This window comes from Sinocyclocheilus anshuiensis, unplaced genomic scaffold (assembly GCF_001515605.1).
Source record: "Sinocyclocheilus anshuiensis isolate Anshui unplaced genomic scaffold, SAMN03320099.WGS_v1.1 scaffold598, whole genome shotgun sequence".
Classification (NCBI taxonomy): Eukaryota; Metazoa; Chordata; class Actinopteri; order Cypriniformes; family Cyprinidae; genus Sinocyclocheilus; species Sinocyclocheilus anshuiensis.
In genome coordinates this window covers 183,878-206,876 of record NW_015547660.1, presented here as the reverse complement: position 1 = coordinate 206,876, position 22,999 = coordinate 183,878, and the positions used below count along the sequence as shown (strand labels likewise).

The following is a 22,999-nucleotide window of genomic DNA, read 5'->3' as shown; positions in this document are numbered from 1 at the left end:
TTTCTGTTCATTCAGGTCAGTCCACCCAGGGGTTTTTGTGCACTGTAACTCTGACAACTTTATCTGCACGAGAGAGTAAAATGGCATGCATCGGCTAACTTTGTCCATCTTATCATTGCACGAACATGAATTAACAAGCTGTTACGCTGCCGTTGGGACTGATGAAGTGGAGAAAGTAACAGCAGTTATCAAATGACTAAATTATGATATTTGCTCAGGTGGGTGCTGGGGTTCTATCGGATTGCAACGCATATCCATTTTGTTAATTAAACATTACACAGTGCGCGTCTAATTAGAGTTAAGCCGGTCGGCGTGGTAGCCCAGGCACACATAGATAGTAAGACAGGCGGTTCACATGGCTCTTCGGAGCAGCAGCAGTACATACTGTATGTTTTGGCGATAGATCTGCTTATTGGGGAGTGTTTTGTTCTTGTTTTGGCTTGTATTGTCCCTTCTATGTCTCCGGCTTTGTGGGGGGTTATTTCATGTATGTTATATTTTGCAGCAGCAATATTTCTTACATGCTCACAGCAGCATGTTGTGGATGTATTGGCAGTAGCAAGTCTCGGTACTTGCTCTGCCGCAGCAGCAGCAGTGTAGCAGATATATTCCGCCAAGACCAAATACATTAACATTGTCATCTACATTACCATGCCAATCCCTCCGAGAGTTGTCATGACAGAAATATATATTTTTTCCCATTTCCATTATTAAAAATAAATAAATAAATAAATAAAAATGTATTATTGTTGTTGTTCTTGTTATTATTTAAATTATCTCAGATGATAGCTACATCTATGCTATGGATTCTATAAGACAATCATTTAAAGCTTATCAACTAAAGATACATATTGAACAGCTTTTATCTCTGGATACACACCCATGGCAGACCAGTTATTGACACTCTTATCCGATGGCCTGTAAATGAACTTGCGTAGAGTTGTGACGGCATTAGAGCCAACTAGTGTGTAACGACCAAACGCCCGGCAGTCCACCACACGGATGTTCAGAGGAGGATGGAGGAGCTCGTTTTCTGGCAGGTCCTGGTGAAAAATCATGAACATTGTCAAATGTTTGTAGTGCAATCAACATCATTTTGAAAATATCTCATACTTTCTGAGTTATAAACGTGCAAAAACTCACCACTTCAAACCACTTCACCAGAGTGCTGAAGTTGGGGTTTTTCTTGTAGTTCTGAATCAGCGCTGACTGAACACCTTTCCCTGCACACTCGATGTCCACACGGGGACGGTCAACTTGAGCCAGATTCACTCGCTTCAGGTCCCTCAGGCCCCAGAAAAGAACCTGCATGCATGTTTAGTTAATTTAATGAGATTCAATTAGATTTTTTTCCCTGGCATACAGAGGAAAAAACTCTTTGGTTCTGCACAAATCACATAGGGTAAATGACATATGTTGGATTCAAAACAGCAAAATTCACCAAATGGTGACAACTTTGGGGCGCTGTTAATTTTGTACCTACAATAATTGTGGAACTTACTTATCAAATATAAAAAAAATTGTATTTTTGTTTTTAGAAGTTCCATTTAACATCCATTTGATGCAAATTGTGATCTCCCAGGCCCCACTATGGACAAAATAATTTTTTAACTTTTTTGTGTGTGTGTGTGTGTGTGTGTGTGTGTGTGCTCTCTTATGATGGTTGCGTACCTCTCTACAATACCATTTTAAAATGTACAAGAAATGTAAAAATATTAATAAAAAGCATTGGGTGAGGGGATTGCAATATAAGGATAATTTTGGTTCCCCACAAAACCTTTCACTCAACAGCTCTTATAACAACCTTTTTTTTTCTTAGTGTGAAGAACATTGTAATAATCTGAAGAGCCCTTTTCCACTATGAATAACCTTTTGTGAAATGGAGATGTTCCATGGAAATTAAGGCTTCTTCATGAAACCATTGCTGGCAATAAAGAACCATGATATTTAAGACTAGGTCAGCAATAGATTCTAGGTCACCCTGTAGCTGTTCTACTACGAGCAACTCACCTCAATTCGGTATTTACTCAAGACAGGTCTTATGCCAATAGGAACAGGCAGAATTGGACCACGATCGATATCGGAAGGTCCATCTATTGGGGGCAGGTCGGCCTTTCCAGCTGGTCCAATCTGAAAGATTTCCACAATACATAAGTATATATGCACACAGACAGACTAAGATTTAAACAGTTTCTTGTTCCTGTCAGATGCACCTGCAGCAGCTCAAAGGCCGCCAGCATTTCTCCTGCAGTGCAGTTTCCCCGGTAGATCTGGTAATACTCTAGTTGAGGAGGGAAGCGTGGCGGCCCATAATGCTCGTCTGACATCTTGGTTATAGGTTTTGCGAATGTCCTACCCATGAAATCAGCTTTTCCCTTGAGAAGTAGAATGAGATTGGAAATTAACTGCATTTAAGAAGGTGAAAGCATGAAAAGCAGAAGGAAATGAATAATTCGAAGGATATCAGCACTCACGACAGTGTCCTGATCATAGATCTCAATGACGATTATAGGAGGATCATCTCTCAGTTCACCAGCCTCACCATAGAGCTCCACATTATCAAACACCAGCAGCTGATCCCATGTAGGACACAACGTCTCATTCAGGACCTGAGAAGAAATCATCAGGTATTAAGCCTTCCTTCTAGCTTCTTTATGCAGTAGATATTAGGTGGCGTTGTACTACATCACATCTCAACAGTTCAATGCTCCACCGCTCAATAAGTAAAGCAGCACCAAACAGTTCAAGCCTATCAAGTGTTATTGTATGTCCAAAAGAAGACTTTTGTCTGGGCTGGTTGTGGCCTGATGGTGCTGACAAAAAGGTTTCGAGGTTTTGCATCATTAGAATTGAATTGAGACTCTATATTCCACTTCAATTCCTGAATATGAAATGAATGTGAGGTGATGTAAACCTGATGTAGAAATTTAATTCAAATGTCAATTTAAGTGTGTAAAATTAATTAATATGCTCAAATTCAAGTGTAATTTTTAATCATTAATTTTATCATATGAAATTAAATTATGTTTTTGTAGCAAACAGGATGTGGAATTGTAATGTAAAGAAATTATTAAATTAAATAAATGCATATGCATATAAATTCACATAATTCAAATTCAACTTTTTAACAGTATTTTTTGATAATAATAATAATTGTATCATATAATATTAAATCATATTAAAATAAAAAAAATATTACTATAAATTTTATTTTCAGATTTAATTATCTTAAATATAACTATATTAATAATCATCATGTTTGAAATGCCACCTATAAATATTCAATAAATGAACTTTCATTGGTTGAAGAATACTTGATTTCACAGAATGCTCTGATTTATTCAGTAAAATATAAGAGTAATGTATTCATATATCATATAACATGAATACATTCATGTTTTGTCTTTAATATTTATTTTGATAAAGTTTAATTATGACATATTTTACATAAATATTAAGAAACATGGAGAAATATGCGCAAGAAGTATAACAAGTCTTTCAAAATTTGGTTCTGATTTGTTCATATGCTTAAATGTGCTTATTACATTCAAATGTCAATAGTACGTTTGCATGAAGCTTTTATCTCACCTCTGTGACCTGGCTGTGGGTGGAAAAAAATACCCTGGCAAAAGGGTCTGACAGGCCTGTGCTGTCAGCCGCAAACAGACTGCGAGCCTGATACATGTGAACCCTCAGCTGGAAGATCTGCTTCACTGTTAGCATACAATAAAACAAAAGATTCTTAATATCATGATTATTACACAGACAATCTGGGGCCACTCATATAAGTTCTTGGGAATCTTACTTGTGTACATCAGGCTTATAGGGGGTGAAGACTGTATGCCAGGCCCTTTTACTGCCTTGTTCTCCTCAAACCCATTTGGCAGGCCGCTCAAGTAGTCCTTACGCTGCCTGTTCAAGCCGAGCCACAGATACAGCTCAGTTTTAGCCTGAACGGTCCAGCCTGCAGGTCCAAAGCTTTTCTTACCAGGGAGCTAAAAAGAGAAGAAAAGTCGTAAAAGAAAGTAAATTAGCACTTGTTTGAGTTCGGGAAGCGCTCTTTCGCTGGAAGATCCTTCTACAGCACATTCAGCTGTGTTCCGCTGGCTGTTAGCACAGATAAGTGCTGTGATTCCCCTGGGCACTTCAGCATGAAAGAGCAGTTTCTCTAAGAGAGCAACACGGACTAGAGTGTCTTTTTAAAGATTTCTCTTCGTCCGTGCATTTCTGGATGCGGTCTTTTACTTACTCCCTCTAACGATCACAATCGTCTGGGCCATAAGCATGCTGAGACAGCGTTCATGGATGCTTCATATCCTCATTGTAAGAGCATGACCCTGTCTCAACACTGAAATCTTGGCTCTTACTTCTTGTGGTGAAGGAACCCCACTTTGCTCCTAGTGTCCAGGATGCAGAGCTCCAGAGACTCACACATATTGTGCAGGGGTTTTCTGGTTACAGAATCCCAATGACTTACTTGCCCCTTCCCTTTAAATACCCAGACCAGAACAAATACATCTTTATATCTAAGTTGTAAAACAGAAGACCTTTTGGTTGGTCAGGATCCTGTGGATACCAAACATGGTGGTCCTAGCATTTCAATGACCAGATGTCAATTGCGGCCACAGAGGAGGGGCCAGAGTCCACAGAGGATGGTTGCAAAGTCAAAGTCCGATTCCGAGTTGACGTGTCTAGGCAAACACGAAAATCAGGCTTGAGTGGAAGTCTCCACCAAACCTGGAGTGTTCACAGCTGGATGATTGGTTTCTGGGTGCGGGATGTGAAACTTAGCCATGCTCCGTCTGAGTGCAATTCTTCTTGGAGTTGCATGAGGAGGTCACGAAGCCTTGGAAGGCATCTTTTACTGCCAGAAGCCACTTTGCTGCCTCCTCCTCCCTCACTACCCTCAATGGCAGGGCCATCGAGGGTTACATGGAGATCTCCTAGGCAGAGCGTGTGATTTGCAGTGCTTTTATGCCCGCAAAGTGCAGCCACCTGGGCTGCGTTTCCCAATAACACTGTCTCTTAGCACGCTACGAAGATTCTAAAGGTATGACTTAACTAAAGGTGTACCATTTCTAGGCATGTTCCCCGAACTATACCTTAGGAGGTTGTTTAAGATATACCTTCTTAAGTGCAACGCTACGAGGTGCTGTCCATGGCGGTGTTACTGAATTGGTTGATATCAATGGCTCGAGAACCGATTATTCATTATATGCACGGGCTGCTTCACTGCGTTATGAGAAAGCGGTGTTCTTTATAAAGGAAATGTTGATTTTAAATAAAGACACAAAACTCTTTCCTGTTAGAATGCAACAAACTTGCGAGAAACTTTTACTTTCACTTTGCAAAATACATCACGTCAGGGAAGAAAACCAAGGAAGAAAAATATATGCCCAGAGCACCTCCCAGTGGTCACCACATAAATTACAAGGGAAAGAAACTACATGACACACTGCTCAATAATTTAACAGCTTTTAACAAAAGAAAAAAATATATATACACACAATTCCAGCAGAAAAACATTCTGGTAAGAGTGCTTTCCAACAAGAAGCACTTCAGAAATAGCTGAAATTGCATTTATCAGGACTCATGGGATCTTATGAAAATAATCCAAATGACAAACTACATCCAACCCTGAATATCTTACAGAATTTTGTAATGACTGTGCAAACATGTGGCCTCAGGCCTCAACTACAAGGGAAAGAAACTACATGACACACTGCTCAATAATTTAACAGCTTTTAACAAAAGAAAAAAATATATATACACACAATTCCAGCAGAAAAACATTCTGGTAAGAGTGCTTTCCAACAAGAAGCACTTCAGAAATAGTTGAAATTGCATTTATCAGGACTCATGGGATCTTATGAAAATAATTCAAATGACAAACTACATCCAACCCTGAATATCTTATAGAATTTTGTAATGACTGTGCAAACATGTGACCTCAGGCCTCAACCTGCTACACTGGCAGTATGCCTTCACTACCCTTTGAAAGGGTCATTTATATTATCATAATATATTTGCCATAGTGTCTTCATTTACTCCACAACCAAGGTTGATTGTGCAGCAGCTGTATCACATTTTTGGTGTAAATCACTAATTTCTGTAATTGGATGACCTACTCAATAAAAGCACAACACACAAAACATATAATCAACAGCTACTATGGCAGACAAAAAAGAAAGAAAGAGAAGAGCCCCCAGCTTCACTCCAACCGAAATGGCCTTTCTATTGGATGAATTGGCACACCACAAAGATAAACTTTTTTCAAGGTTTCGGACAACAGTGTCCAACAAAACAAAAAAAGATCTCTGGGAAAGCATAGCCATGAAAATGGCAGCATCAAGTTCCAGTCCACAGAAAGAGTGGGAAGTTGTGCGTAAAAAGTGGCATGATTTTGCTAGTGCAGCCAAAGTGAGAGGTGCTGCAGTCCGGAGAGACCAGGCAAGAACAGGTGGTGGGCCCAGCTCTGTGCCTGCACTCACCCCAGATGAGGAAAAGGCCCTGGCAATCCTTGGAGAAGCGGCCTCACAGGGTATCTTGGGGGGTATAGATCTGAGAGCAGGTGTGGACACCAATCCATGCTCTCAGAGCACACCATCCTTGATTCCTTGCACCCCCATGCAGCAGTGGCAGGGCTTCTCCAGCACCGGCATCACCACACCTGTCTGCACCTTCATTGGCCTCCACTCAGGTCATCCAGCACCAGCAATCCAGGAGTGGCTCCAGAAGGCATCCTTCTATCCGATGTAACTGTAGTGAAGAGCTGGTGGAGCTTAAAAAGGAGAAGCTGGACGTGCTGCGGGGGATCGAGTAGGGGTTACAAGAGGCCAACAACCTTGCCCGGTCCATGCTGGAGGTGAAGAAGGTGAAGCTCCAGATTCTGGAAAAGCAGTATGCGTTGTCTGAAGCTAAATTTCAAAGGCCAACCATTTCAGTTCCAATCATAATGCCAGGTCAAGGTAAGCTTGATTATGATGCTCAGTACAGTCCAATGTTGTATGTTATCTTTTTATTCAAACAATTTGATTACATTACAGATTAACTATCACCAACCCAGTGACTGCGGGTTCCAGGAAAACAGACCTTTCATGTTTATTTTCAATTATGTGGAGTGTTTTTGTTTGAATAAACACTAATTTGATTAAACACAAACTATTATTTTAATGAACAAAGTGTAGAATCCTAACAATGTCATGAACTAAATTTCTTATGGTGACTTCCATGATGAGGTATGTGTATTCTAAAGCCACCTGGAAAACTAATGTACCTTTTGACTTATAAATTTAGATGTGTTACAATTGCAGTGGGGACTGATGTAAACACTAAACTCGGCAGTGCACAACTGCAACAAAAAATGGCAGGGACATGTCCACAAAAAGGGGGAATGTTGTGTAGTGATGTAAAAAGAAAAATAGGGTGCAAAATATACTTTAACCAAAAATGGAGTGAATTAATTGCTGCCTCATTTGTACACCAGCAGCATGTATGGCATCTCTTAGTTCAGGTGGGTTGTGGACACCTTCTTCCTCCTCTTCTGGCAAAGCTGCACCTCCACTGACTGCAATGTTGTGTAGCATGGCTGTAACTACTGCTACTGCACAACATTTTTCTGGCTTCAGACACAAACCTCCAGCTGATTTATGCAGGCACCAGAAATGGCTCTTCTAGCGCCCAATCGAGCGCTCCACCAAGTTGCGGGTATGGATGTGTGCATTGTTGTAATTGTGCTCAGCCTGCATGGTGGGGTTGGTGACTGGATCTAAAAGATAGGTTCTTAGAGGGTAGTCGCTGTCTCCAAAAAAAAGAGCAGCGCAGTTTTTGCAACAAAAAACGACAAATGAAGGCCTGGTCGAGTGCTGATGGGTTGGTGATGGGGATAAGTGTCCCGTCCACAAGGCCTGTTACTTGCGGAATACTGGCAATGGCATGGAAGCCTAGATGCGCCTCCATCACTTTGTGCCTGGTGGAAAGCATCCGGATATAATCAGTGGCGTGATGGAGCAGGATGTTTGTGACTGAGTGAACACATCGCCACACCGAGGTCTTACTCAGCCCATATCCATCCCCAACCCTTTAGAAAACTCCCCACTGCATAAAAATGGAGCGCCGCCAGAAGCTGAATTTCGGGGCTGAGGGGGTAGCTCCGTTGAGTTTGTCTTGACAAAATCGGATGAACAAGATCTAAAAGCTGTCAAGCTTTTATACATTATCTACATTACTTCACAATATATACATTAAACCATCCTTTAATAACAGCTTCTATCATCACATTGTGACAGATTCATAAAGCAATTTGTGCTAAAATGTACTGCAAAAACTGTTCAGAACAGACTGAAATGATCAGGGATCCTTTTGCAAATAAACTTGAATCAACCCACACTGATACATTCATCACAAGCTCTTTTGGAAGCTTAGATAAAAAGTTTTGAGTTGTTTTCATAATACAATACATTTGGCCCCTTTCAGGATAAGCATTCTGACATAAAATGTTTTTAAGACATTTTATGAATTTGAGTGCATTCATCCTAACCTTGAAAAAGATGGTCTGGACTTTCCCACAGTCCTTTCCGGTTTCTTCGTCCACAGAAGAAAAGAGGATGTCTTTGGAGGGAACACGGGCATATGCAATGCGTTTGTTGTTGCTTATCATCCATATGTAAATATCTGGAACACTATGCTGAGGCTATGATGAAAAACAAAAGGATTTACATGAATATTTTTACAGTGATATTAACTCATCTATATGGCCTCATAACCTAGCATATTTTTTTATCAGCTTTTGTGCACTACCTCATCAGACAAGAATCTCAGCTTGTGGAGGAAGTTTTGTGCCAGTTTTATTTTGTCTTTCACATTGCTTTTCTTTACTTGGGATCGCATATTCTTTGCTTGCTGGCCCATGTTTTCCTGAAAAAAAATTACAACAAGCTTTACAACAGACATAAAAATAGGCCACCAGAATCAGATTTTAACATTAGTTACTATTAATATGCATTAGTAACAGCTGCTTTTACCAATTCCTGCATGCATAATTTCAGTCTCTCCCGGTCCAGTTTAGTCTTCCCAGCCTGATTCTGATCATTGTTTGCCAAAGTTACAAAGGTACTGAAAGAGATTCACTGTTATTTTATCTTTCCTCTGTCATAGATGGTTGAATGAAGATTTGTGAAAATATAAAAAGTCGCTCTCAGGAAACAAATTTTCAGGATTTTTTTTTGTTTTCACTTTATTTAAAATGTTACTTATGAATTATCAAGAAATCATGCTTTACTAACTACCACATACACTACCAGTCAAGTGGTTATTTGAAAAATGCTTACTGAACCTCCAAATGGAGCACAAATAGCACTGTTTCCAGAGAACCACTCATAACGGTCTCAAGATTTGCAGAAATATACATGTATACAAACCTGCAGCCACTGCTGAGTTCCTCCAGGACTCCTCTGAGTCTGCGCTCAGGATAGGCTTTCTCTGTTTTAATGATCTCCTGCACATCATTCAACCCTTCTTCCTATAAAATGATAGAGAATACAGGTTGCAATGTCAATGTATTGATGTATTTTCACAGATTAACCCTCTGGGGTCGACAAACGCGCCGGCGAGTTTTGTGGCATTTTTTCTTAAAACCCCTAAAGGCACTTAAATTACTACGTCATTTTTGATCGTAGAGATAAGAGCAAAATATCAATTGAATCTCTAAAGGATCTACTTTCATTTGTATACACACATAATAACAACAAAACTTTGTGCTTTTGTAAAATAAAGAAAACAAACAGGGTGCGCCATCTGCCGCATTGGTCTCCGTGATCTTCATTTAGAAACGCGTCACTAAAATTAACTGAAACTCGGAGAATACTCGACACAAAGACATGCGAGATATATCTAGAGAAAGCTTGACATGTCTACTTTTAAAAGCAGTAACTCTTATCGAAAACAAATATTCTCTGGTAAAGTAATCCATATGAAACCAACATGATGTCCAGTCTTTCCCGTCTGACTTCATTATAGTTAATTTGATCACGCCCATGAGCTACTTTCGCTTTTGATATTACACTAGTCCACGTGAGACGCGCGGCATGTAAATGCCCACATCACAGCAAACAAAGCAGCAAGACTTTTCTTCAAGTTCATCTCGGCTACTGTTCATTTCTGGAAAAAGATGCGCTGAAGAAGGCCGAAGAAAGTGAGAGAAGGCCGGTCACTCACTGTCAAGCAGTTTCAAAAACTGCTGGGTCTGATGGCAGCTGCGCCCAACGTGATACCTTTTGGCCGGCTGTACATGAGACCCCTACAGTGGTGGCTCAAGACCTAGGGGTTTTCCCCAAGGGGCAACCCACTTCGCATGATCAAGGTCACGCAGCAATGCCTACGTGCCTTATACATGTGGAGGAAACCTTGGTTTCTAGTCTCAGGGCCCGGTGCTGGGAGCTCTTTGTCATCACGTAACGCTAACGACGGATGCGTCCCTCACTGGTTGGGGAGCAATCATGAGTGGCCTGGTCTGTGGAGTGGTCGCCATGTCACATGGCACATCAACTGCCTGGAGATGCTGGCTATGTTTTTAGCGTTGAAACACTTCCTCCCGGAGTGGGAGCTCTTTGTCATCACGTAACGCTAACGACGGATGCGTCCCTCACTGGTTGGGGAGCAATCATGAGTGGCCTGGTCTGTGGAGTGGTCGCCATGTCACATGGCACATCAACTGCCTGGAGATCCTGGCTATTTTTTTAGCGTTGAAACACTTCCTCCCGGACCTAAGAGGCCACCATGTGTTGGTGCGCACTGACAACACAGCGGTGGTCTCTTACATCAACCACCAGGGAGGTCTACGTTTGCTACCCCTTTACAGGCTGGCGTACCAGATCCTTGTGTGGGCCCAAGGGAGACTCCTCTTGCTGAGATCAGTGTACATCCCTGGGCATCTCAATCAGGGAGCAGACATCCTGTCGAGGCCTGATCTCCCCTCTCCCTTGGGGGTCAAGGCTCACTCGTCCAGAAGTTGGCCTTCAGGATGCTGCGGGATGTCCACTCCGTTTACTTGTCAGGTTCTATACCTGCATTTTGTGCCACTCCTGGCTCCTTTCTCTCACCTTAGCTGTGCTCTTCCACACTAGGCAGGGACTTGCAAGTCTGCCGGCGTGGGCATATTCGTTCCCAAAGCGTTTCGACGCAGCTTGAGTTTCTGAAGGGGAACGTCTCTAGGTTATGCATGTAACCATGGTTCCCCGAGGGAATGAGACGCTGTGTCTCATTGCCATACTTCCGGCATCCCTGCGAGCGCTTCCCTCATTCTACCCAAAGCTGCTGCTGAATCCACCGCATGTGCTTATAAGCTTCCTGGTCTCTACATCACCCATCCGTGACGTCACTCCCATCCATTGGACTGATTACACACGTGATTCAGAGCGTGGTCACACTGAAGGCGTTCCCAAAGCATTTCAACGCAGTGTCTCATTCCCTCAGGGAACCATGGTTCCTTATCTGTCGGTCACTACGAGTTATGTCGAACGACATATGGGGTCTCACTTGGGAGGCCAATCATCTCTGAGTTTAAGAGAAAACACCAATGAAAATTGGCTAGTGGATTTTGCATGCTGAGCCACTCCCCGTGCCTACGGGTATATAAGGCGACAGCGCGCATCCACTCATTAGATTTTTGCTTCGGAGCCGGGTGGTTGAATGAAAAGCTGTTATACTCCACAAAGCCATTCATCTGCTGTGTGTCGGGAAGCTATTCTGGTTGGCGGTACAGCGTGAACAGCGGTGTCCCTTTCAGCAATTCCCCTGGGCATTTCAACTAAAAGAGCAGACTTCCTAAAAGAGCAAATCACGGACGATTCACGTCTTTTTAAAGATGCTGTTTCGTCCGTGTCCTTCTGGATGCGGTCGTTTCCTGTCCTCTGACAACAGTCACGAGCGTTGTCTTCCGTGTCTGGGCATTCAGCACGCTGAAGACGCGTTCGTGGATGGTTCATGCCCACACTGCGAGTGCGTGACCATGGCAATGCTGCGATCGCGTCTCTCTGCTCTTAAAGTGAAAGGAACAGACCCCTCTGTCCCTACCCGTCCCGGTTTCTCTGCCACGAGCAGAGGACCACCGGTTAGTGCTCTGGGAGATTTGAGGGTGACAGTGAGAGCTTATCCGCCAGGCCATGCCCCACGGACCTCTCACCCCTTCCGCAGCGCTTGTCCTGTGCGGCTGATGAGTGATTCTGCTGGGCTGTCTTATGGTGGTCCCAGCATGTCATTCGGTGTGCCGCCTGGGGATCAGATGTTGATTGCAGCATCGGGGGATGGGCTGTTGACCTCTGATGATGAAGATTCAGCGGGGCTGCCCCCCTCGGGTGTTGTCGCTACTGCCGAATCGGACCCAGAGTTGACAGCCATGCTTGCCCAGGCAGCTGTGAACATCAGGCTGGAGGTGAATACACCGCCCAGCCCTGAGCGCTCGCGGCTGGATTATTGGTTTCTCAGTGTGGAGCGTGGCTCACATGAGGAAGTGATGTAGTCGTAGACGGCCCCTTTTATGGCCAGAAGCCGCTCGTCTCCTTCCTCCGTCCTCACTACCCTCAATGGCGGGGCGGCTAGGGGGTGCGTCAACATTCCCCAGGTGGAGAGAGCGATTGCGGTGCACCTGTGCCTGCAAAACACAGCCGAACGGACAACAATGCGGCTGTTTCGCACATCAACCGTCAGGGCGGTCTACGATCACGTCGAATGTCTCAACTCGCCCGCCATCTCCTCCTCTGGAGTCAGACGTGGCTCAAATTGCTGGGCACCATATGGCACCTGCGTCCAGTTCTCTGGAACCTCCATGCGTGGCTTCTGGACGGGACGCGGCAGACCTAGTGACCTACCGCCAGCGGTGGTAGACACTATCAGTCAGGCTAGAGCTCCCTTTACGAGGCCTGCCTATGCTTTGAAGTGGAGTCTGTTCACGATTTGGTGTTCTTCTCACCGAGAAGACCCCCGGAGATGCTCGATTAGAGTCGTGCTTTCTTTCCTTCAAGAAAGGTTGGAGCATAGGCTTTCACCCTCCACCTTGAAAGTGTATGTCGCTGCTATCGCAGCACATTACAATGCAGTGGACGGCCGGTCCCTGGGAAAGCATGACCTGATCGTTAGGTTCTTGAGGGGTGCCAGAAGGTTGAATCCTTCTAGGACACTCTTGATATCCTCCTGGGATCTCTCTATTGTCCTGGCTGGACTTCAGAGGGGTCCCTTTGAGCCGCTTCAGTTGAGCTAAAGTTCCTGTCTCTTAAGACAGCGCTCCTGGTTGCACTCACTTCCATCAAGAGGGTCGGGGACCTCCAAGCATTTTTGGTAAGTGAAGAGTGCCTTGTGTTCGGGCCGGCCTACTCTCACGTTATCCTGAGACCCCGGCCTGGATATGTGCCCAAGGTTCCCACCACTCCCTTCCGAGATCAGGGGGTGAACCTGCAAGCGCTGCCCCCAGAGGAGGCAGATCCAGCCTTGGCATTGCTGTGTCCCGTAAGAGCATTATGCATATATGTGGACCGCACCCAGAGTTTCAGAAGCTCTGAGCAGCTCCTTGTCTGCTTTGGAGGCCAGCAGAAAGGGAAGGTTGTCTCCAAGCAGAGGTTGGCCCACTGGAAAGTGGATGCCATCGCTTTGGCGTACCAATCCCAAGGCAAGCCGTGCATCCTAGGGGTGAGAGCCCACTCCACTCGGAGTGTTGCCTCCTCTTGGGTGCTGTCTGCTCTCTGGCAGACATCTGTCGAGCTGCGGGCTGGGTGACACTTAACACCTTTGCGAGGTTTTACAACCTTCACATAGAGCCGGTTTCTTCCCATGTGTTGGGTAACAGGTAATTGGCGGGAAGAACTGGCTCGGTGTCACGCTTGCTGCGCCGTTCCTCCTTACATGGGGATGCGAGCGTCTTTCTTCTCCCAGCAGAGTTCCCCGGTTGGCGAACCCTGGTCGAGCATCCTCCAGCACCCTCGGCAGTCAGACTTGGCGGAGCAGTCTGACGCCAGGCCCAGTACTGGTGTTAGCATGCCCGGAGTCCCGGTCAGCTAGGTGTCCAAATGGCTTGATTCCCTACGGTTAATCCCGTATGTGTAGTCTTCCACGGTAAGGTTTCCCTCTCGGTAAACCCGTGTCTTCCCTCGACAGACCTGCTCTGTCAGTCTCTTCTGGCAGTTGTTCCATTCCTATTCTAAGGTAGGACCTGCCTCAGAGACCCATTCCATATGTAGTACTGCCCCCTGGGTCAGTCCATATCAGTATCTCCACATGTCACCTCCCTACGGGTAGGATGTGGTCTCCGTAGCGACAATTTTGCAATTGTTTTGTCAACAATTGCAGCGCCACAGCGTTGTGACGGTGTTCAGGTTGTGGCGTTTTCCATGGCCCCCATATGTCGTTCGACATAACTCGTAGTGACAGACAGATAGGGAATGTCTCGGTTATGTACGTAACCCTCGTTCCCTGATGGAGGGAACGGAGACGTTATGTCCCCATGCCACAACCTTGAACTATTCGCTGTTGCCGGGACACGTTCTCGGCTCCTCAGCGTAAAACCTGATGAGTGGATGCGCGCTGTCGCCTTATATACCCATAGGCACGGGGAGTGGCTCACCATGCAAAATCCACTAGCCAATTTTCATTGGCGTTAGCCCAGTTTGTGCTGAATACAGTGTTATCAGACTTTAGCCATTAATATGTTTTTAAGATACTGAAACCCCCGCCCCCCCACAAATGTCAGGGCATGTCAAAACTTATTCAGTGCCCCCAAACCCCCTCAGACCCCAGAGGGTTAACTGGAACCAGGATTGTTATCGATCACTGAATGGAAACTATGATGAAAAATGGGATTTAAGGTGAGACACTATAGACAAAACCCTTGTTTTTTCATGCACTGGTCAATTTTGAGGTTTTGGGCTAATTTCCTTCCATAATTTGACTTCTTTCTGACTAGTGAAAAGAAAGCATCCAAAATAGTCACTTTTAGGATTTTTCAGTTTTTCAGTATTTCAGAAACTAACTAATATAATCTATATTCATTGATTTATTACCAATTTATCTGCAATTCTGTCCATGATGTTAGCATTATAAAGTCGTCTCCTTTGGTCCTGCCACCAGCTCTTGATATAGATGCAGGGCTTCCTCTCAAAGTACGGGAGGTGGAAATAGTTTCTGCAGACAAATAAACCGGATATGATACATGAATTTGCACCAAAATGCAAAATAACATAAATAAATGAGTTTTAGGTCAGTACATGTTGAGTAACTCAACCTGTCAGTGATGACTGGCTTCATTGGAGGAGTGCTGGAAACTGAGGTCATATCTCCACCATCATCCACCTCCTCGTCACTAGAGCCGTGAATGAGCTCAGACTCCTCGTCATCGCCACCCTTCCTCTTCTTTGTTTTTGGCTTGGTTGGGGTATCGACTTCACTGCCGTAGTTTCCTTGATTTGAGAGGATAGTTTAATGAGGTATCTTTAAGTAGGAATTACTTTCATAGAAGTGAAGTGCATCATTTCTGTGCACTGTAAAATATAATGTTTTGAATTTGTAAGATAAAATAAAGATTATTGGAGTATGTTTTACAAGAAAATACTATTTCAGTCTTTCAAGCCAAAATCCATATTGGCACTTCCTCCAGTGAAAATGTACATCTCCTGTTGCCTCTCACATCAAAATCCACACACATATTTGTTTAGAGCTGTCTTGGACTGTAAATGGTGCATGATCTGCGCATATTTCTCTCCTGATTCAGACCAGACCACTTTTTCACTGGAGGAAGAGTTATTATGGATTATGGTATTTTAGCCAGAAGCAACGGTTTGAAGTTAAAAGCAGATTTGTTTCTTACAAACATGCAGCTTTTGTCTTCACAAGCCATTAATTGATGGACTGGAGTGGTGTGTATAATTTTTGGATTATTGTGATGCTTTTATCAGCTGTTTGGACTCTCATTCTGACGGCACCCATTCACTGCAAATGATCCATTGGTGATCAAGTAATGTGATGCTACATTTCGCCAAATCTGTTTCCATGAAACAACCAAACTCATCTACAGTATATCTTGGATGGACTGAGGGTGAGCACATTTTCAGCATTTATTTTTATTTTTGGGTCAACTATTCCTTTAAAGCCAGTTAATGGTCCTTTCATGTAAAAGTTAGAGGGGTTTGCATTTGAATGAGTTTGAATTCATATTGAATAACATAAGAAGGCTGAATTGGTGAAATGGCATTTGAAACACTGTTTAGTAATATCATCTACTGTAGCGTTTCAGGAATTTGCCCATATACATTGTGTATATATCGAACTGGTGTCATTCATACTAAAAAATGAAAATGTATTATTAAAAAGTACACTCACAGCAGTAATATAAATCTATTTGAAAGTTTGAAAGAATTCAGTAGCATTCTGAATGGTGAGAATTGTAGCATTCTCAATTTAAAGACTGATAACTACCATAGATTTTACCTATTGTAACCTCAAAGTTGATGGGTTTGTCTCCAATCTTCCTGTCAATCATAGTGGCTTCAAGGAAACATCCAAAGAGAAAGAACTCTTCAATTTTTCCCGTGGCATTCTAGATATAAGCAACAAACAATTGATTAAATAATGTTTTGTGAATACACTTTGTTGTAAATAAAAAGGTTTTCAGAGTACGTTTTACAAGAAAATATCACTTCAGTCTATCTACTTTAAAATTTCATGTTAATCCAATGCACTACTTGCCATTTCTTTGTAATTAATCGTGACATTTACTAGCAATTTCTGATTGAGATTTGTTTTTGCACCATTTTTTTTTTCAGTGTATGAGGGTTTTCCTAAGATTAGACAAAAATGATGTCACTGTGCTCATAAACAATTCAAAACAGTTCTGTTTTCTCAAACTGATTAATTTTTAACAGCAAGTAATGAAGCCTAATTTAGGCTCTGACTGTGTAGATGATTGTCTTGCAGACAAAGAACTACTATGAGTATTGTTGCTAAATGAATAATGTAGGGAGATAAATAAAGACAATTAATTATTCACTGTAATTGGCCTGTCGAACCCCCCCGTCTATGGATCGCTTACATCTGAGATGTTGGGTATCCCCTCCACTTGCACCTCAGTGGAGCTCATTACTTCAGGAGAGGAGGTGTCCAGTATCTCCACGGCCAGACTGATCAGCAGCCGGGCCCTGAAAGACACCCCTTCCCCTAGTCCTTCATTCAGGTCCTGGTACTCGTCCATGAGTGTGTAGCTGCGTGTGGAGCCGTACATGTTGGACCAAGCCGGCCCAAGAGTTGGAAGAAAGCCTGTCAATAGAAACAGGATCATTTTTAATCTTTGACCTTTTGATCAATATCATTCCATGACTTTTATAGTTGTTCGTAATTACCGGATAAGGATTTTTACAAATGTTTCTATAATGATCTTGAACAGCAATGTAGTGACGGCTTTGTGTGATTGAGTATTCAAAGCAAAATGTAATAAACAACAAGAAACAAAGTAAATACACTACTGGTCAAACATTTGGAATAAGAAATTATTTTTGTGTGTGTGTGTTTTTGAAGGAAGTTTGCATTTATTTGATCTTAAATACAGCAAAACAGCAATATTGCGAAATATTATTAAAATTGAAAATAACTTTTCTATGTGAATATATTGTAAACTGTAATTTATTTCTGTGATGCGCAGCTGTATTTTCAGCATCATTACTCCAGTCTTCAGTGTCACATGATCTTCAGAAATCATTCTAATATACTGATTTACTGCTCAAAACACATGTATTATTATTATCAATGTTGAAAACAGTTGTGCTGCCCAATATTTTTGTAGAAACTGTGATTCACCATTTAAAAGTTTAGGGTAAGCAAAAAAAAAAAATTTTAAATCTTTTATTTTGCAAGGACACATTAAATTAATCAAAAGTGACAGTAAAAATGCTGATTCTATTCATCAAAGTATCTTATCTATTCGGCAGCACAACTGTTTTCAGCATTGATAATAATCAGAAATTTTTATTGAGCAGCAAATCAAATCAGCATATTAGAATGATTTCTGAAGGATTATGTGACACTGCAAATAAAAAACAATTATTTTAAATTGTAATAATATTTAACACAATTACTGTTTTACTGTATTGTTATCAAATAAATGCCTGGCTGAGCATAAGAAACATAAAAAATAAATCATAATTATTCCCAACTTCTGCATGGTAGTATAGTACTTTTGCAGACTTTGCCAAGGTGTTCAGGAAGCCCTGTTACCTTTGTCTCCATCATTAGCAATCTTCCGCAGGTCAATGAAGTGCGTTCCGATGGCCACATCGTTCACTTTATCCGAATCACGGATCTGGACTTTCATTCTCCGGCACAGTGGTGGAAACTGCTCTGTGAAAACGATCTGCTCATTCCAAATCGGCTCATAGCTGCTCTTCTGAATTGAAGTTTTACCCTGCATTGTGGACAGATGAAATAGATCAGTGGATCAAAAATATTGATGCCTCCCCTTCTGAAACAGAAGCACACTTTAGCATACTTTTAAAAGGACCTCTTAATAAGGAAATCATATACATTAAAAGAATATACTTAAGGTGTGAACTGAATGTACATATTATTGTAGCCCAGTTTGTGCTGAATACAGTGTTATCAGACTTTAGCCATTAATATGTTTTTAAGATACTGAAACCCCCGCCCCCCCACAAATGTCAGGGCATGTCAAAACTTATTCAGTGCCCCCAAACCCCCTCAGACCCCAGAGGGTTAACTGGAACCAGGATTGTTATCGATCACTGAATGGAAACTATGATGAAAAATGGGATTTAAGGTGAGACACTATAGACAAAACCCTTGTTTTTTCATGCACTGGTCAATTTTGAGGTTTTGGGCTAATTTCCTTCCATAATTTGACTTCTTTCTGACTAGTGAAAAGAAAGCATCCAAAATAGTCACTTTTAGGATTTTTCAGTTTTTCAGTATTTCAGAAACTAACTAATATAATCTATATTCATTGATTTATTACCAATTTATCTGCAATTCTGTCCATGATGTTAGCATTATAAAGTCGTCTCCTTTGGTCCTGCCACCAGCTCTTGATATAGATGCAGGGCTTCCTCTCAAAGTACGGCAGGTGGAAATAGTTTCTGCAGAAAATTAAACAGACATTTCAGATGATTTTGCACCAAAATGCAAAATAAAATAAATAAATGGGTTTTGGGTCATGTTGAGTAACTGAACCTGTCAGTGATGACTGGCTTCATTGGAGGAGAGGTGGAAACTGATGTCATATCTCCACCATCATCCACCTCCTCGTCACTGGAGCCGTAAATGAGCTCAGACTCCTCATCATCTCCATCGCCACCCTTCTTCTTCTTTGTTTTTGGCTTGGTTGGGGTATCGACTTCACTGCCGTAGTTTCCTTGATTTGAGAGGATAGTTTAATGAGGTATCTTTAAGTAGGAATTACTTTCATAGAAGTGAAGTGTATCATTTCTGTGCACTGTAAAATATGATGTTTTGAATTTGTAAGATAAAATAAAGATTATTGGAGTATGTTTTACAAGAAAATACTATTTCAGTCTTTCAAGCCAAAATCCATATTGGCACTTCCTCCAGTGAAAATGTACATCTCCTGTTGCCTCTCACATCAAAATCCACACACATATTTGTTTAGAGCTGTCTTGGACTGTAAATGGTGCATGATCTGCGCATATTTCTCTCCTGATTCAGACCAGACCACTTTTTCACTGGAGGAAGAGTTATTATGGATTATGGTATTTTAGCCAGAAGCAACGGTTTGAAGTTAAAAGCAGATTTGTTTCTTACAAACATGCAGCTTTTGGCTTCACAAGCCATTAATTGATGGACTGGAGCGGTGTGTATAATTGTGATGTTTTTATCAGCTGTTTAGACTCTCATTCTGACGGCACCCATTCACTGCAAATGATCCATTGGTGATCAAGTAATGTGATGCTACATTTCGCCAAATCTGTTTCCATGAAACAACCAAACTCATCTACAGTATATCTTGGATGGACTGAGGGTGAGCACATTTTCAGCATTTATTTTTATTTTTGGGTCAACTATTCCTTTAAAGCCAGTTAATGGTACTTTCATGTAAAAGTTAGAGGGGTTTGCATTTGAATGAGTTTGAATTCATATTGAATAACATAAGAAGGCTGAATTGGTGAAATGGCATTTGAAACACTGTTTAGTAATATCATCTACTGTAGCGTTTCAGGAATTTGCCCATATACATTGTGTATATATCGAACTGGTGTCATTCATACTAAAAAATGAAAATGTATTATTAAAAAGTACACTCACAGCAGTAATATAAATCTATTTGAAAGTTTGAAAGAATTCAGTAGCATTCTGAATGGTGAGAATGGTAGCATTCTCAATTTAAAGACTGATAACTACCATAGATTTTACCTATTGTAACCTCAAAGTTGATGGGTTTGTCTCCAATCTTCCTGTCAATCATAGTGGCTTCAAGGAAACATCCAAAGAGAAAGAACTCTTCAATTTTTCCCGTGGCATTCTAGATATAAGCAACAAACAATTGATTAAATAATGTTTTGTGAATACACTTTGTTGTAAATAAAAAGGTTTTCAGAGTACGTTTTACAAGAAAATATCACTTCAGTCTATCTACTTTAAAATTTCATGTTAATCCAATGCACTACTTGCCATTTCTTTGTAATTAATCGTGACATTTACTAGCAATTTCTGATTGAGATTTGTTTTTGCACCATTTTTTTTTTCAGTGTATGAGGGTTTTCCTAAGATTAGACAAAAATGATGTCACTGTGCTCATAAACAATTCAAAACAGTTCTGTTTTCTCAAACTGATTAATTTTTAACAGCAAGTAATGAAGCCTAATTTAGGCTCTGACTGTGTAGATGATTGTCTTGCAGACAAAGAACTACTATGAGTATTGTTGCTAAATGAATAATGTAGGGAGATAAATAAAGACAATTAATTATTCACTGTAATTGGCCTGTCGAACCCCCCCGTCTATGGATCGCTTACATCTGAGATGTTGGGTATCCCCTCCACTTGCACCTCAGTGGAGCTCATTACTTCAGGAGAGGAGGTGTCCAGTATCTCCACGGCCAGACTGATCAGCAGCCGGGCCCTGAAAGACACCCCTTCCCCTAGTCCTTCATTCAGGTCCTGGTACTCGTCCATGAGTGTGTAGCTGCGTGTGGAGCCGTACATGTTGGACCAAGCCGGCCCAAGAGTTGGAAGAAAGCCTGTCAATAGAAACAGGATCATTTTTAATCTTTGACCTTTTGATCAATATCATTCCATGACTTTTATAGTTGTTCGTAATTACCGGATAAGGATTTTTACAAATGTTTCTATAATGATCTTGAACAGCAATGTAGTGACGGCTTTGTGTGATTGAGTATTCAAAGCAAAATGTAATAAACAACAAGAAACAAAGTAAATACACTACTGGTCAAACATTTGGAATAAGAAATTATTTTTGTGTGTGTGTGTTTTTGAAGGAAGTTTGCATTTATTTGATCTTAAATACAGCAAAACAGCAATATTGCGAAATATTATTAAAATTGAAAATAACTTTTCTATGTGAATATATTGTAAACTGTAATTTATTTCTGTGATGCGCAGCTGTATTTTCAGCATCATTACTCCAGTCTTCAGTGTCACATGATCTTCAGAAATCATTCTAATATACTGATTTACTGCTCAAAACACATGTATTATTATTATCAATGTTGAAAACAGTTGTGCTGCCCAATATTTTTGTAGAAACTGTGATTCACCATTTAAAAGTTTAGGGTAAGCAAAAAAAAAAAAAAGACTTTTATTTTGCAAGGACACATTAAATTAATCAAAAGTGACAGTAAAAATGCTGATTCTATTCATCAAAGTATCTTATCTATTCGGCAGCACAACTGTTTTCAGCATTGATAATAATCAGAAATTTTTATTGAGCAGCAAATCAAATCAGCATATTAGAATGATTTCTGAAGGATTATGTGACACTGCAAATAAAAAAACAATTATTTTAAATTGTAATAATATTTAACACAATTACTGTTTTACTGTATTGTTATCAAATAAATGCCTGGCTGAGCATAAGAAACATAAAAAATAAATCATAATTATTCCCAACTTCTGCATGGTAGTATAGTACTTTTGCAGACTTTGCCAAGGTGTTCAGGAAGCCCTGTTACCTTTGTCTCCATCATTAGCAATCTTCCGCAGGTCAATGAAGTGCGTTCCGATGGCCACATCGTTCACTTTATCCGAATCACGGATCTGGACTTTCATTCTCCGGCACAGTGGTGGAAACTGCTCTGTGAAAACGATCTGCTCATTCCAAATCGGCTCATAGCTGCTCTTCTGAATTGAAGTTTTACCCTGCATTGTGGACAGATGAAATAGATCAGTGGATCAAAAATATTGATGCCTCCCCTTCTGAAACAGAAGCACACTTTAGCATACTTTTAAAAGGACCTCTTAATAAGGAAATCATATACATTAAAAGAATATACTTAAGGTGTGAACTGAATGTAATGTTTTCGGACAATATAATTGTTATTTACAATTATATGAAAAAGTGTAATAATTTTAAATTTATATTTAATGCAATTAGTTGAACTTTAGAGTGCTTTTTTTTAGTCAACAGAAGCACACTTTAGCATACTTTTAAAAGGACCTCTTAATAAGGAAATCATATACATTAAAAGAATATACTTAAGGTGTGAACTGAATGTAATGTTTTCGGACAATATAATTGTTATTTACAATTATATGAAAAAGTGTAATCATTTTAAATTTATATTAAATGCAATTAGTTGAACTTTAGAGTGCTTTTTTTTAGTCAAAAGGTAAGATACAGGCTGTAGTTAAATATTTAAAGGGATAGTTCACCCAAAAATGAAAATGTGATGTTTATCTGCTTAACCCCAGGGCATCCAAGATGTAGATGACTTTGTTTCTTCAGTAGAACACAAATTATGATTTTTAAGTCCAGCCGTT

The 22,999-nt window shown here is 41.1% G+C and overlaps 1 protein-coding gene across 1 annotated transcript in view; it reads right to left on the bottom strand.

The window, feature by feature from the left end:
• Window positions 1-22,999, bottom strand: part of LOC107702229 (otoferlin-like) — a 42,381-nt gene that overhangs the window by 13,058 nt on the left and 6,324 nt on the right. The window contains exons 10-25 of the mRNA XM_016504476.1: window positions 22,192-22,378; window positions 21,017-21,240; window positions 20,416-20,524; window positions 19,219-19,399; window positions 19,004-19,124; window positions 9,420-9,520; window positions 9,024-9,114; window positions 8,800-8,916; window positions 8,540-8,692; window positions 3,806-3,995; window positions 3,589-3,713; window positions 2,475-2,609; window positions 2,214-2,375; window positions 2,011-2,130; window positions 1,144-1,305; window positions 881-1,043 (exon numbers count right to left, since the gene is read on the bottom strand). Coding sequence (XP_016359962.1) covers window positions 881-1,043; window positions 1,144-1,305; window positions 2,011-2,130; window positions 2,214-2,375; window positions 2,475-2,609; window positions 3,589-3,713; window positions 3,806-3,995; window positions 8,540-8,692; window positions 8,800-8,916; window positions 9,024-9,114; window positions 9,420-9,520; window positions 19,004-19,124; window positions 19,219-19,399; window positions 20,416-20,524; window positions 21,017-21,240; window positions 22,192-22,378 — 2,341 coding nt within the window. The remainder of the gene's footprint in view (window positions 1-880; window positions 1,044-1,143; window positions 1,306-2,010; window positions 2,131-2,213; window positions 2,376-2,474; window positions 2,610-3,588; window positions 3,714-3,805; window positions 3,996-8,539; window positions 8,693-8,799; window positions 8,917-9,023; window positions 9,115-9,419; window positions 9,521-19,003; window positions 19,125-19,218; window positions 19,400-20,415; window positions 20,525-21,016; window positions 21,241-22,191; window positions 22,379-22,999) is intronic.